Source organism: Narcine bancroftii, chromosome 4, assembly GCF_036971445.1.
Source record: "Narcine bancroftii isolate sNarBan1 chromosome 4, sNarBan1.hap1, whole genome shotgun sequence".
NCBI lineage: Eukaryota > Metazoa > Chordata > Chondrichthyes > Torpediniformes > Narcinidae > Narcine > Narcine bancroftii.
In genome coordinates this window covers 280,541,620-280,555,773 of record NC_091472.1, presented here as the reverse complement: position 1 = coordinate 280,555,773, position 14,154 = coordinate 280,541,620, and the positions used below count along the sequence as shown (strand labels likewise).

Below are 14,154 nucleotides of genomic sequence, written 5' to 3'. Positions count from 1 at the left end.
GTAAAATATAGTTTGGATTGACAAAATTTGGAAGTCTTATTTCTAATGCTGTTATAAATACTAGCTTCCATTCTGATTTTGCTTCTTTTATAGGCTAATCAGGCTGCAAAGAAACCAAAAGTAGATGGTCAAATAGCTGATAATGTTCTTCCTGGTTCATCTGGCCCTCACGAAGCTACATGTTCTGTTGGTGGTGATCCTGCTTCAAGTGCGAGCTTTCCTAAATCAAATTCCACCAATGCTCTCCCTGCATCATTGAACTCTGGTGGTATTCCAATTCCGGTGCATGTTCCTGAAATGATGGCTACTGCATCATTCAGTTCTACCTCCCAACAAGATTGGCCTCAGCATCCTCATCAGCACATGGAGCAAGCTCATTCTCATAAACCAGAATTACCTGCTTCTGTCCATAAAAATGACATCATCTGTGTGCAGCAATCCACTTCTGGACAAGTGACTCAAAGTCATCATCGAGCAGAAAAGGGACCAGGGCATTCATCTAGTAAGCATGAACATCTTAAATCTGGTAATGGCAAACATCATGGTTTCCCTCTTCCAACTGTACCAGCACCTCAAAAATTAGCTTTGGACAGATATAGAGAGAAATTTGCTGCAGAACTTGCAGTACAAAAACGCAAGCTAGAAACGCTGGAATCTGATGTGAAAGAGCAGTATGCCTCTGCTGCTCAAGCCATGATAGAACAACAGAAAAAGCGTGTGCCAGCACAACAGCAAATGCAGCATAATAGCAATGCTGTGACTTCTCCAATTAAAATGAAAATTCCAATTTCTGCTGAAAAATCAGAGAGACATGCAGCAGATAAAAAGGAAAAGGGTTTACTTAAATTGCGAATCCCCATCCCACCCACAGAGAAAACTAAGGAAGAACTAAAAATGAAAATTAAATTTCCTTCCTCTGAAAGACACAGCTCCTCAGATGAGGGCAGTGGTAAGAGCAAGCACACAAGTCCACATGCAGGGAAGGAACATAAGGAGAAGCGCAAGGACCATTCTTCTCACCATCATCGCCATAGTAGCAGCCATAAGCATTCGCATAGTGGCAGTAGTAGACACGGCACTGAAGGGTCGAAAGGAGGAGCATTGCGGAGTCCCGTAGGTCTGAGCAGTGATGGCAGTTCCACTGGCTCCAGCTCTTCACGCAAGAGGGTGCACGCCAGTGATGCTGCTCACAACCACCATCCCAAAATGAGCAAAACCTCCAAGACTGCAGGTACTTCATCTAGCTCTTCTTCCTCTTCCTCTTCTTCTTCCTCCTCTGTGAAGCAGTATATATACCCTTACAACTTAATTCTTAACCTTCCCTCCTCCCCTCCTCCCACTGTCACATACCAGGTGGGCTATGGACAACTCAGCACCCTCATGAAACTGGATAGGAAACCTACAGAGGCCAACGGTCACAACGCCAATCCAGAGTACAATGCAAACACCCAGCACAAGGACTACAAAGATACTTACGATATGCTGGAGTCACTCTTAAGTGCCCAAGGAGTGAACATGTAGCCGTAACTCGCAGCCTGTGTTTGAAGCTGGAATTCTTCTCCCTCTTTATCCAGCTGTGACCCATGCCATCGCTGCCTCTGCTTCCATCAGATCTGCGCATTGCTTCCCCATTCTCCACTTTCAAAAGGAGATTAGCGTAATCAGAGGTGAAGGTTGGAATGGTTGTGCTCTACACATAGTATTATAATGACAAATACTGTAACTTCTAGCATGAAATGTGCATATTTAATTTTGCCGATATTTCAGCAATTGAAAATTAAAGATGGCAGACCTGCTGCTTGTGAAAGTTTAATGCCTAATGTGTTGTGCACACCAGTGATGTGGCAGCTCATTGGTTTTGCTGTCAAAGCCTTTGTTCATATTGCTACATTTCAAAGGAGTGCAATTTTTTTTTTCAAATTTCATTTTTGTCCTTTTATCGTATCGTGACTTTGCATGTTTCTAGGACAAAAGGGATGTAAAATGAACATTAGAGACAACTGTATTAGTTTACCAGAAAGTGGAGAAAAATGTACATACATTTTTGTATGTTTAGATGTACTATGAATACTCAGGTTTGGAGCTGCTTGTAAGTATAAAAAGTTTTTTTTTATAAAAAGAGAGGTTTACATATGACTGACTTTGCTATAAAGTGCATTTAACATTTTTCATGGCTTGTTGAAGTAATTTACCCAGATACCGTGCTGTTTCTTGATGACATGGAGTTATTAATGTAACATTTAAAGATATTGTCGAGACTCGTGTAGGAGAGAAGTCAAGCCACATGTGTAATAGCTATTTTTTTAGGTTAGCTCTTCTAGAAATATTACTTCAAATACATCTTAATATTCAACAGGGATCAGTGTCAATTGGATCTTAACTTTCCGGCTTCTGTATGTTTGGATTATAAACTAAAAGGAACAAGTTGCTGTTAATGTGATTTCTTTTTTCAGGCCTATATAGGTTTGCAGTCAACCACACAAGTAAGCATCTTAAAAAAGATATTGTCTGACCTTTATAGCCATTATAAGCACCATGGTTACAAAAAACAAATTGTTTTGTTTGTATGATGTGGAGGAAAATGCAAGATTAACTCGTACTTCTAATGATAAAACAGTGGTTTAGGACCTAAATGTCTGAGACTAAAGTACTCTTCGAGCTGTATTCTAATGTAAAATAATTGCTGTAATTGGTCAGATATTACCTTTTTACTACTGGAAAAAAAGTTGAATTCACCAATAAATGTGATGGTTACTCACATTGTTTCTGTAGTTTTTCTTTACGCTGTCATATAAAGTGCTGCTCTGTCACATCATTCAAATAATAAACCCTTTAGGATTTGGAGAAGTGTTTTTAGAATAGTGGGAGAAGAAGGGAGTGGGGTTTTAACTAGCAAAATTTTGTCTGGATTAAAATTGCATATTCCTTCCGATTCCCAAGTTCCTCTGGATTACTTGTGAATTATGGGTTCTGAGAGATTACTACTAATGCTATTTGACTACTAGATGAATAGTGAGGATATCACATTCCTTAAGGTACGGAGAAGCACTTTTAAAACTATCTAAATATTTTCATTCTGATCTGTGGCTCACTGCATACTGTACCACAATGAAATTAGCCTGAGATAAAAACAATATTTCCTGTTACATTTTATTGGTATCAGTACACTTAAGCTTTTTTTTTTGTATGGAGGGCCCAGTTTTCCCCTTTTAAGTTGTTTTCTTCTACCATGTAGTTTGATAATGAAGCAAATATCCCAGCAGTGATTGATGCAGGGATACTTTCAGAATTTTTGTCACCGTGTTACAGAATTGTGATGTTAATTTTACACCTTTCTCCCGTACAGGTACTAGTGTGCTTTAACTTGGCATTGTATATAATGTTTACGTTCAAAAACAGCCAAATATAATGCAAAATTTTGTCTTCAAATTAAATAATTTAACTTTTAAAGTTATTTTAAAGAATCTTACTCTAAGTTTGTGCAAGTATTTAAATATTCATGTGGGATATTTTATCCTTGAAAAAGCCTAATATTAGGTGAGGTTAATGCTTCACAGTATTAAAGCTTGACCATGCCAATTTTCAGGATTTTAATAAAGGAAAACTTAACTAAAAGAAAGTGAGGATAATGAAAAAAGTGTCATAATTCAAGTGTGCCGACAATGCCTTACAAACTGTACCAAGATCCATTAAAATCAGCACTTGGTTTCCCCTTTAAGGTGCTTGTCAAGTTTTGAGAGCCATTTTCATATCATACAAGTAATTACAGCTTCCTCTTTGATTGGCAGCACTTCCTTATTATTTCTGTTCCAGTTTTAATTCTACAGATTTTTTGTTGCTTATTTAAGATTGACCTCAACATTTAAAAAATTTGTTTGTTTTGATGCATTGAGGTCCTGTTGTGCTGATCAGCAATTCTTTTCTAAACTCGTTGTGTTCACTTGGTTTGTTAAAATTCTGAAGCCAATCAAAAAAAAAATCAGATGCATTTTAGTACATCTTCATCGATGCAGAAGGAAAGGATGATTCAAAAAAATAAATCTTAAAATAACCTGTTAAACCAATTGAGGGATTAATGGTTATTAAGATTCTTGTGAAACATATCTCTGAAGTTTTGTTCAGATAATAAAAGCACTTTCATGGTGCTTTATGATCCATAAGCATGTACATGTTTCTTCAGCAGATTTATATTTTGTTTGTTCAGGGGGTGCAAAATGCAGCCATTTGCCAATTTTAGAATCTGCAGGCATTCTTAATTTTCATTGTGTTTTGTGGGTAATAGGTGTTTAAAATGTTTTTGTCTTTGGGTAAAGACAAGATTTTTATCATTGACCTGAAATTCCGGAGGGATAATTTACTAAGGAAATGAACAAATTTAAAAATTTCAGAAAAGAAGTGAAACCAAATGCTTCAATGGTCAAGGTTAAAAATTGATTATCATTTAAAGTGTGGAAATGATCAAACTTCAATGCTTCAAAAAATTGCATTGCACATTGTATAATTTTCTTTACGATCAGGTATATCGGAACCTTTTGGTGAAAGGGAATGCATCATCATCAATCAATCAAACCTTTATGAATGTCTCAGTAAATCGACGAAACAATCACAGTGACTAGTTGCTGTTTATTATATGAATGCACTGCAACATTCATGGCTGTTCAGTGCCAAATTCGACTGAATACTTGGAAATAAATGCCAAAGGCCTTCCAATTCCAAGCACTATGATGTCAGCTTAATTAACATTGCAGTTTCATTGAGGGCTCTTCTGAGAGTTAGTAAAAATCCATTCAAATGTCTGAAATTTTTTTCATGTCCATAAAATAGTTGATTTCCAATTTTTTATGGACTTTTGCTGCCTTCCCACACCAATCTGAAGATTGAACGTAACCTGTAGGTGTGTCTCCAATCTTGGCTACTTACTTATATATTTTTTCATTTTTTGACCTGAAGCAGATAAATACATTATAATTCAGTTTAATTCTACTATTGTATTTAATCCATTGTATATATTTGTGTCATACTAATCTTCAAAGAATTGAAAGGATAATATTTGAATAAAATCTTATTGTTGGAACTTTTCTCAGCCTTGTCAAGAATGTTCAGTGTTAATCTTTGAACTTGTATTTCTGTGGCTGTTGATTGGTTAAAGCAAGGATGTGTGGTTAAATGAGAATGTGAAAATTTGATATTTTAACCTGCATTTGAAATTTAGGTCGACGGTTTTTCAATTCCAATTACTCTTTGTGACTTCACTCATATCATTCCTTGACCAAAAAAAATGGAACTGTGCTTATTGCAATGCACCTTTAATACTCTTGAAATATTCAGTGTCCTGACCATTGTTCATTTTAAAGTTAAATTAATAAGGAAATATTGATGGTCAAGGTTAAAAATTGATTATCATTTAAAGTGTGGAAATGATCAAACTTCAATGCTTCAAAAAATTGCATTGCACATAGTATAATTGTGTTTTGTTTAGCATCTTGGCGATCCACTACAAATATAAATCAGTACATAATGGAAATTTTGAACTTTTTAATGACTGAAATAGCTGAATAATTTTAAATAATTTTTGAAGCTTGATTGTTTTTTTATGAAAGGCCTCAGCCACAAATGTTGGCTTCCATTTACTTCCTATTGATGTTGGATGACTTGCTGATTTTCTCCAGCACATTTGTCATGTAGATTGAATTTCAGCATTTTTGCCGTTTTTGTACACCCAAATGCAACTAGTACCTTGAGTGATAATTATATAACCATAACTATATATCCGCTTATGGCACGGAAACAGGCCATGTTGGCCCTTGGAGTCTGCACCAGTTCACTAGAACAACTCCACTAGCTCAACCCTCCTGCTCTCTGCCCATAACCCTCCAACCCTCTCACCTCCTTGTACATGTCCAACCTTCTCTGAAATAACAAAAGGGACCCTGCTGCAACTATCTAATTTGGAAGATCATTCCATTCTGCCACCACTCGCTGAGTGAAAAAGCATCCTCAAATATTTCTCAAAGTTTTGCCCTTATCCTTAACTCGTCCTCTTGTTCCAACCTCCCCTGCCCTCAGAGGAAAGAGTCTGTTTATGTTTAGTCTATCTATTCCTTTCATAATTTTAATATACTTGATTCTAATGTCCAGTACTGGGTGCTATTTAGTACTCATTTCTTTGACCAATGCATTTGACCATTTTCAATTGCGCAAATAAATATCTTGCATGCAATACCCATAGATTGTAGTGTTATATTGACAATAAATGAATGGTTAAGATAAAACACTTCCAGTAAATTCCAGGACGATGGCTCAATATTTTTGAAGATCTTTAACTTGTGTTTTGTCCCGTTTAAGTTGCACATAGCAAATTCTTGATTATTAGAACTTAGCACTTAGAACTACAGAACAAAAAAATTACTTGGGTTGAATTGGATGGTTGTATGCAGATTTCCATGGGTATCTGGGTAGGCAAAACAGGATCCAAATAACTAATTCTCCAGTTTCTCTCAAGTAGGCAGCAAAGCATGCTTAAATTGTTAAATTGTGCTTTATTTTCTCTTCAGTAGATTAATATGTGTGGGTATAATTAATGTAGATTTGTGTCAAATTTATCATTCAGCATAATTTAAAAAGTGAAATTTTGCTGCGAAAATACAGTACAACTAATATGGCACCTTCACTATATTAGTGGTGCCTGATTGGAAGATTTAAATGGAAGTTGGCCATGTTGCCAATTAAAGCAGAGGAAAAATGTCCTTTTTTTTAAATCATAGCAAGATGGTGAGAAAAGGCCACATGGTCCCTCTTGTCTCCAAGATTGAGGTTGGCTGAATGATGGTGCTGTAACCATTTTATGTACTTTTTATAATAATGTGCCACTACGTATTTGGTGGTTCTTGGAAAATGCATGATCTTTGCCATCAAAAAGGATGGGGCAGTGATTATAGGGTGTTTATTTGCTGGAGGACTATCGGATTGTAATTGTGCCCATATTGTGGTGTGGTTAAGAAAAGGGACTTATTGGTGTGTTTGTGGCTTTGTTATGCCTGTGTTCATTTATCTTTTTATTAGTACTTGTGCAGTTGACCTGAATGGCCCTCTATTCTGAAAGACGTTATGATGTATCTCATCTGCTTCTTGGCTGAGGGAGTAGAGGAGCACTTCCAATGGAAAATGAGGTGTCCACTCATTTTTTTTTTTGTTAGGAGCTATTACACCTTTCCTGATGTTGAATAACCTCCAATATTAGCTAGAAGTGATGAACATGTTACTTTTAAGAGATGCAGTTATAATGTTAATTGCACCATGTAAGAATGAATGCACTCTTGCGATAAACAGCACGGCGGCCAAAGCCATTGCAGTTGAAATGAAGTGAACTTTCAAGTTGGTGCATGTTCAAGTACTAATTTCTTCTCCCACTGTCCCTCCAAAAGTCTAAGTATATACTTAGAAATGCTGATGTAAGAACTAACTTGCAGAGGTTGGAGAGACTGAGTGATAGTGGCATGGGATTGGAAGAGTTGCTATAAATCTGCATATCGAGAGATTTTGCATTCAGCTGGAATTTGCTGACTTCATTTCCTTTAAAATTTGCTTGTTCAGGGAATTTCACTGAAAATATCTGACCATGTAATAAGTAATTCTATACCTGACAGTAATTTGCTTACGGAAAAGGATTTGTCTATTCTGAACTGTAGCTACACTAAAAGCAGAATAAGTACTCGTGTTCAATGTTTTAAAATTCCTTAAAACTGTCATCTATTCCAAAGCAATTCCAATCCCTGAAATAATTTGGCAATCCTTTGGAAGGCTTTATCCTATGTTTTATGACATGGACATCTTCAACCACTTTACCAATTTAAATATTTTTGATTACACACACCAAAATAAAATATCACTGCCAAACTAATGCCTATATTACTTGCTAAGTACTTCCTCAACAGAGCCTCAATATCTCAAAACTAAGGTTCCTTATATTTGTTAATTGCCCACCTTTGAAGGCTTTCCACCGACCAAGCAGATCTTTGAGTGATACATTAAAACTGGCTTTTCTCCCATTTAGAATCTCAACCTGAGGATCAGAACTTTTTCCACAATTGTCTTGAACCTAATGAACCTTTATGATGACTAGATCCAGTGTTTGCTCGAACCCACTTTCATTACCTGCCTGCTTCTTTCCCTAATAGAGATCCAGTATTGCACTCTATTTGGGGCTTCCTCATGGATTTTGGAAATTTCCCTGACCACATCTGACAAATGAATCCATCTGACAGTATGGAAGTCCCAGCCAGTATGAAGAACGTTGATAATTAATTTTGACGTACAGCACAGTAAGAGGCCATTTCAGCCCATGAGTCTGTGCTCCCCAATTGATCACCCCCAGTATGTATTGAATGGTGGGTGGAAACCCTGGAGAAAACCCATGCAGACAGGGAGATGCTCCTTACAGACTGGGATTTGAGCCCCGGTCCTGACTGTTGGCACTGTAAAGGTGTGCTAACTGCTATGCTGACCTTGCTGCCCTAATTAAATCACCTACTTTATACTTCTTGCAGCTGTCTGATTTCTAAAATTGGTCCTCCAATTCCAGCTGACTATTGGGAGGTCATCCTAAATTCCACATACATAGCCTGAGTCGACAACCCTTCTAATCCATTATGTCTGAGCGCAGCCATGACCTTTTCCCTGAGTCGCATTGCCATCTCCTGCTTTCATTCCTCCCTCTCAATCATGTCTCAACCAATGGAACCCCAGAACACTAAGCTGGCAATCATGTCCCTCCTGGAACTGTTTCACCAATGGCAACAATATCAATTCCACCAGCTGATCCATGCTCCTTTCCCACAATATTCTGTGTTGAATTGAATCCAACTCCGAACATTATTCTCACCATGTTTAACCATTCTGTCTGCAGGCATAACAGTTTAGTTTCCTACAACCACTCTATCTGCACTGGAGGTGCAGATATAGGCACTAACTAGATGGCACTATATAGGCACTAACTAGATGGCATTAACTTTGACTTCTCTGGTTCCTGTTGGGCCACTCCTTGTCTTTTTTCCATTCCTCTGTCTCCTTTCCTCCAGTCTTTCATCCCATTCCCTCTACATTCAAAAAGCTATCCCCTCCTCATCAGTTCTCGGCAATTTCTCTCATATTTGCTTTGGGCCTCTTATCTGTGGACGTGCTCCTCACCCCACCATTTTGTTCAGCTGCCTGCCTGCTTTTTGCTCATACCTTGAAGGCCTAAAACATTGGGGGGGTGGGGGTTGTATCTTTGCTGCACAAAGAATGCTTTGTGACTTGCTGTGCTTCTCCAATATTTTGGTGATTACTACTATCAGGGTCTGTATATTTTACTGTTCAACTCAATTTACTCCAGCAGATCTATACTGGCCCAAGGAGTATATTCCTATTTCCCTGTGCCACTGCAACTTATTGCCATGTACCTATTGTCTTCCCTTTCATTATTTTTGCCATTAACCTTCACTTATTGTATGTGAATTGTGGCCTCCCTGTCTGTAATATTGTTGATTGAAGATGGTCACATGTCCTTCCTGTCTGAAACTTGTTTGTAAGTCAAATCACCTGTCAATCAAGGTTGGACTCTGGCCACCCATTAGTGCATACCTTGCCATTGGCTAATTTAAATTACCTCATGTCATTATTGCCCAGAGCAGAACTGGTTTTTTTTAAATTGATGCATGACATTGTCTCGTGGTCCAAGCCCTGGGCATTGCTCCATGACAAGTCACTACTGTGGACATTGCTGGAAGTGTCACAGTTAAGGTATGCACTACACTGAAACTGAGCCTTAGTACAATGGATTAGTACTTGCAGAGAGCTGCATCCCTGTAGGTACAGGGAACTGGGTGTGTGTGAAAGTCTGTCTATAGAGTGTGTACTCAAGTATATGAACGAGTTGAGCAGAGGTTCTCAATCTTTCCACTCATATTCCATTTTAAGTATCCCAATGCTTTAGGTGCTCTGTGATTAGTAAGGGATTGCTTAAGGTGGGATGTGAGTGGGAACGGAAAGTTGAGAATCACTGCTCTAGACCCAATTGTTACTGAAATATTTTGCTTGAGAGGAATTTTCATTGGCCCATTTCCTTTGGAGTTATGAGACCATGCACATAACGAGTCAATTAGTTACGATTCAAAACAATTGTTTTCAAACTTTCTTTCCACCCACATCCCACCTTAAGCAATCCCTTACTAATCACAGAGCACCTATGGCATAGGGAATATTTAGTGGTATGTGAGTGGAAAGAAAAAGTTTGGCAACTACTGTTGTAGCGTATAGGCGGCAACTGGTTTTGGAGTCGAACCCAGGACTGATGTGAATGTCTATAATCGCTGTTTTAAGTACTTAAGGCAAACTGCTTTGTGTGATTAATTCGTCCCAATTTTTATTCGCGCAAAACAAGTTTGCATTAAGCGATTAATAGAATCAATTGGAATAATCACAGTGAATCCCTGTCCTTTCAGATTGTCCATCAAGACTTGTCAAAATGTTTTTTCAACATCTCTTAGCTGCATGTAATGCCAAAACTTAATAAAAATAATTGTATTTTGCATTTATTTCATTAGATCATAACTAATCAATTTCTTAGAAAAAATATTTGTCCAAAGTTTACTGCATGGATTTTGATATTTTATTCTTCATTATACAATTTCCTCTAGCTAGCAATCTGATTTTCTAAATTAATGCTTCTTGTTAGGATCAACATTTAGATAAAAATCCTTAGTGGCTTTAAGTTCAAATCCTTCCAAGTTCTTTTATAATTTCTGTAGCTGTATTTTCAGCTGTTTAACCCTCTTCAGCTTCTTCAAATTCATGTTGCTCATAGAGTTGAAGATGATTCTTGCTTAATTATACCTGCAAATCTAATAAATCTCGCACATTTTTTTATCCATGTTGAAACCCACGTTACTTCCAATAACAGATATCTCTTCAATTATTTTGACCGTGGGACTGAAGTCAAAAAATCATTGATGCAATGGGGCAAACTGTTCGCATATTGCTGGAAGTAACCTCTTGCCAGGAAGGTTAATGTTTTCAATGACCTGCTTTGTATTTCTTCCAAAATTCTGTACACAATATTGCTTGAAAATGATATGCTTTGAATGATGCAAGAGTTCCTTGGACCATTGGTTGCAATAATGATGATGTATTCAGTGGTGGAAACATAACTAACATTTTCATTCAAATCTCCCAATGAAGTAGGATGACCAGGAGCATTATTTAACAGCAAGAGTGGTTTAAAGCTAAGGTTATTATTCTTAAAATATTTTTCAAATGTTGGGCAAAAGTATGAAATGATCCAGTCTTCAAAAAGTTCTTATGGTTATCCATGCTTTTTTATTAGCACCCCAAATAACTTGTAGAATTTGACTGCTTGTCCCTTTTAAAGCATGGGCATTCAGAGTATGGTCCATTTGTATTGGCTTAAGTTTCAAGTCCCCTTCTGCATTGGCTGCTAATAAAAAGGTGAGTCGATCTTTAGCTTTCTATCCTGGTTGAGATGCTTCATCTTTAACTAAAGTTATTGTTAGGGGTGTGCCATGTGATGATCCCCTGCTCTCCTTGAAAAAGTGGGGGGGGGGGGGGGAAATGACTAAAAGTTACAGAAAGTATACCTAGGAGCCGTAGCACCACCTACGGCTCCTAGAACGCTTCCACCAGCGTTGTCTCCGCTCCATCCTCAACATCCATTGGAGCGCTCACACCCCTAACGTCGAGGTACTCGAGATGGCAGAGGTCGACAGCATCGAGTCCACGCTGCTGAAGATCCAGCTGCGCTGGATGGGTCACGTCTCCAGAATGGAGGACCATCGCCTTCCCAAGATCGTATTATATGGCGAGCTCTCCACTGGCCACCGTGACAGAGGTGCACCAAAGAAAAGGTACAAGGACTGCCTAAAGAAATCTCTTGGTGCCTGCCACATTGACCACCGCCAGTGGGCTGATAACGCCTCAAACCGTGCATCTTGGCGCCTCACAGTTTGGCGGGCAGCAGCCTCCTTTGAAGAAGACCGCAGAGCCCACCTCACTGACAAAAGGCAAAGGAGGAAAAACCCAACACCCAACCCCAACCAACCAATTTTCCCTTGCAACCGCTGCAATCGTGTCTGCCTGTCCCGCATCGGACTGGTCAGCCACAAACGAGCCTGCAGCTGACGTGGACTTTTTTACCCCCTCCATAAATCTTCGTCCGCGAAGCCAAGCCAAAGAAGAAGAAGAAGACAGAAAGTATAAGAACTGTCTGAAGATGCAAAAAAAAAGACATTAACAATGCCACCAAAGAAGGGTAAAGGCCTCACTGCAGTACAAGAAACCAAGCAAGAAAAGGAAGAGAGGCCTACCTTAAGAAAAGATCTGTTCATAAGGTAGTATCCAAAGGAGAGAGGCCAGAAGCCGGGGAGACATTGGACACTGCTGCACAAGGTCTCTCCCGATAATGGCTGCCGATATCAGGTGGTGAGGTGACTGCGCATGTGCAAGGAGTCATGCATGTGCAGAGCACAAAAAAGAGGAAATGTAAAAAAAAAAATTCTGGACACCGACAGCTCCAGTGATTAAGAAGAAGACATGGAAAAGGAAAGAACAAGAACAACCTACAATCAAGAAAAAAAGCAGAAAAAGATGCAGAAGCTTTTTAATCTGGTGAATTAAAGCAAATGTTAGATTATTTTTTTAGACGATCCATGGAAGTGTAAACTGATGAAGTAAGGAAGAATAGTGTTGGAAAGATTAACACAACAAGTGGATACGAGATTTGAAATAGTTGATGGAAAAATTAAAGGGAATGAGTTTGAAATTCAAAGTATTAAAGATGAAAGCACAAGCAGAGGCAGCTGCTAAGCATGATCAGTTAATGAAAAAAAAAAGTTTTGGAAAATTCTAATAGACGGAATTATATCAAGATTGTTGGACTTGAAGGGAATGAGGGTCAAAATTGCAACAATGGATACCAGAATCTTTGGGTCAGGCTACATTTCAAGGAGACTTGAATGAGCCCATAGGGCATTGAGACCTAAACCTCAGCCTGACCAAAGGTCCCATCGAATACTTGTCAGATTCCTTCAATATGAAGTGAGAGAGAAGATATTGGAGCTGGCAGCGACACAAGCTAAAGAAAGACCTTTGATTTACAATGGAAATAAGATTTTCTTTTATCCAGATGCAAGTTTTGATTTGTTGAAAAAGATAAAGGAGTTTAACCCGGTTAAAGATGTATTGTAGTAAAAAGCCTATGCCTTTGTTTTGAGATACCCAGCTGTTTTCATCCCAGGAGGGAGGAATAGATTTTCTACTGAACCTAATGAAGCAAAGGTATATGCCGATTCACTGCCTGTTATAGATCAGCAGATAGTTGTGGATACTTGTATTTATTATATAACTTGAGGTTTTGCTGTAACTGAAAATACATAGAATTTCGAGAAAGTTTAAAGGGGGAGGAAGCTTTAACCTATAGTGTGTGTGATCTAATATACTGGATAAGATTAACTGATTAAAAGGTCTATTGATAAGATTATAGTAAGAAATGGTATGATGTTTCAAGTGAGTTAGTGGGGAATGTGATGCTCACTGCTACAGAATCATGGCATTCATGTGGCTTGTTTTGCAACACGTTCAAATCGGGGGATAGAGATGCCTTAACATCACGCATCTCTGGGGTTTTTCCTTATTTTTTTCTTCTTCCTTTCTAATCTGGTTTTTAGCCTGGACTGTTTATATATGTAAGATACTATATAGGGAGGGTTGGGTTGGATGGGGAGATGGAGGGGAATGCTGGATGGATATAGGTTTTAATTTTGATGTCCACTGCCAGGGAAATTGTCATTTTTGTAGTATTAATATTAATAAAATTCAGAATCTGATAAAGAGAAAAAGGTTATTGAACTATATGAAAAAAATTAAAGTAGATGTGCCTTTTATACAAGAAACTCATTTAACAGAAATGGAACATATGAAATTAAAGAAATTAGGTAGGAGGGGCATTCTCTTCATTAAATTCTAAAGCTAGAGGAGTAGCGATATTAATAGATAAGAGTGTACCAATTGAAATATTGGATGTAATGATTGATATAGTGGGGAAATATGTGATGATAAATTATAAAATCTATTCTGAATGTAGATGGAAAATTTATACAAGAT

General features: G+C 38.0%; 1 protein-coding gene across 3 annotated transcripts in view; it reads left to right on the top strand.

The window, feature by feature from the left end:
- Positions 1–2,758, top strand: part of ccnt2a (cyclin T2a) — a 28,423-nt gene extending 25,665 nt beyond the window's left edge. For 2 of the 3 annotated variants that reach the window (XM_069935191.1, XM_069935193.1), the window contains one exon: positions 94–2,758. In XM_069935191.1, the coding sequence (XP_069791292.1) occupies positions 94–1,521 (1,428 nt within the window). In that variant the 3' untranslated portion in view covers positions 1,522–2,758. The remainder of the gene's footprint in view (positions 1–93) is intronic. The other variant, XM_069935194.1, reaches the window with a different exon arrangement.
- Positions 2,759–14,154: the final 11,396 nt, after the last annotated feature.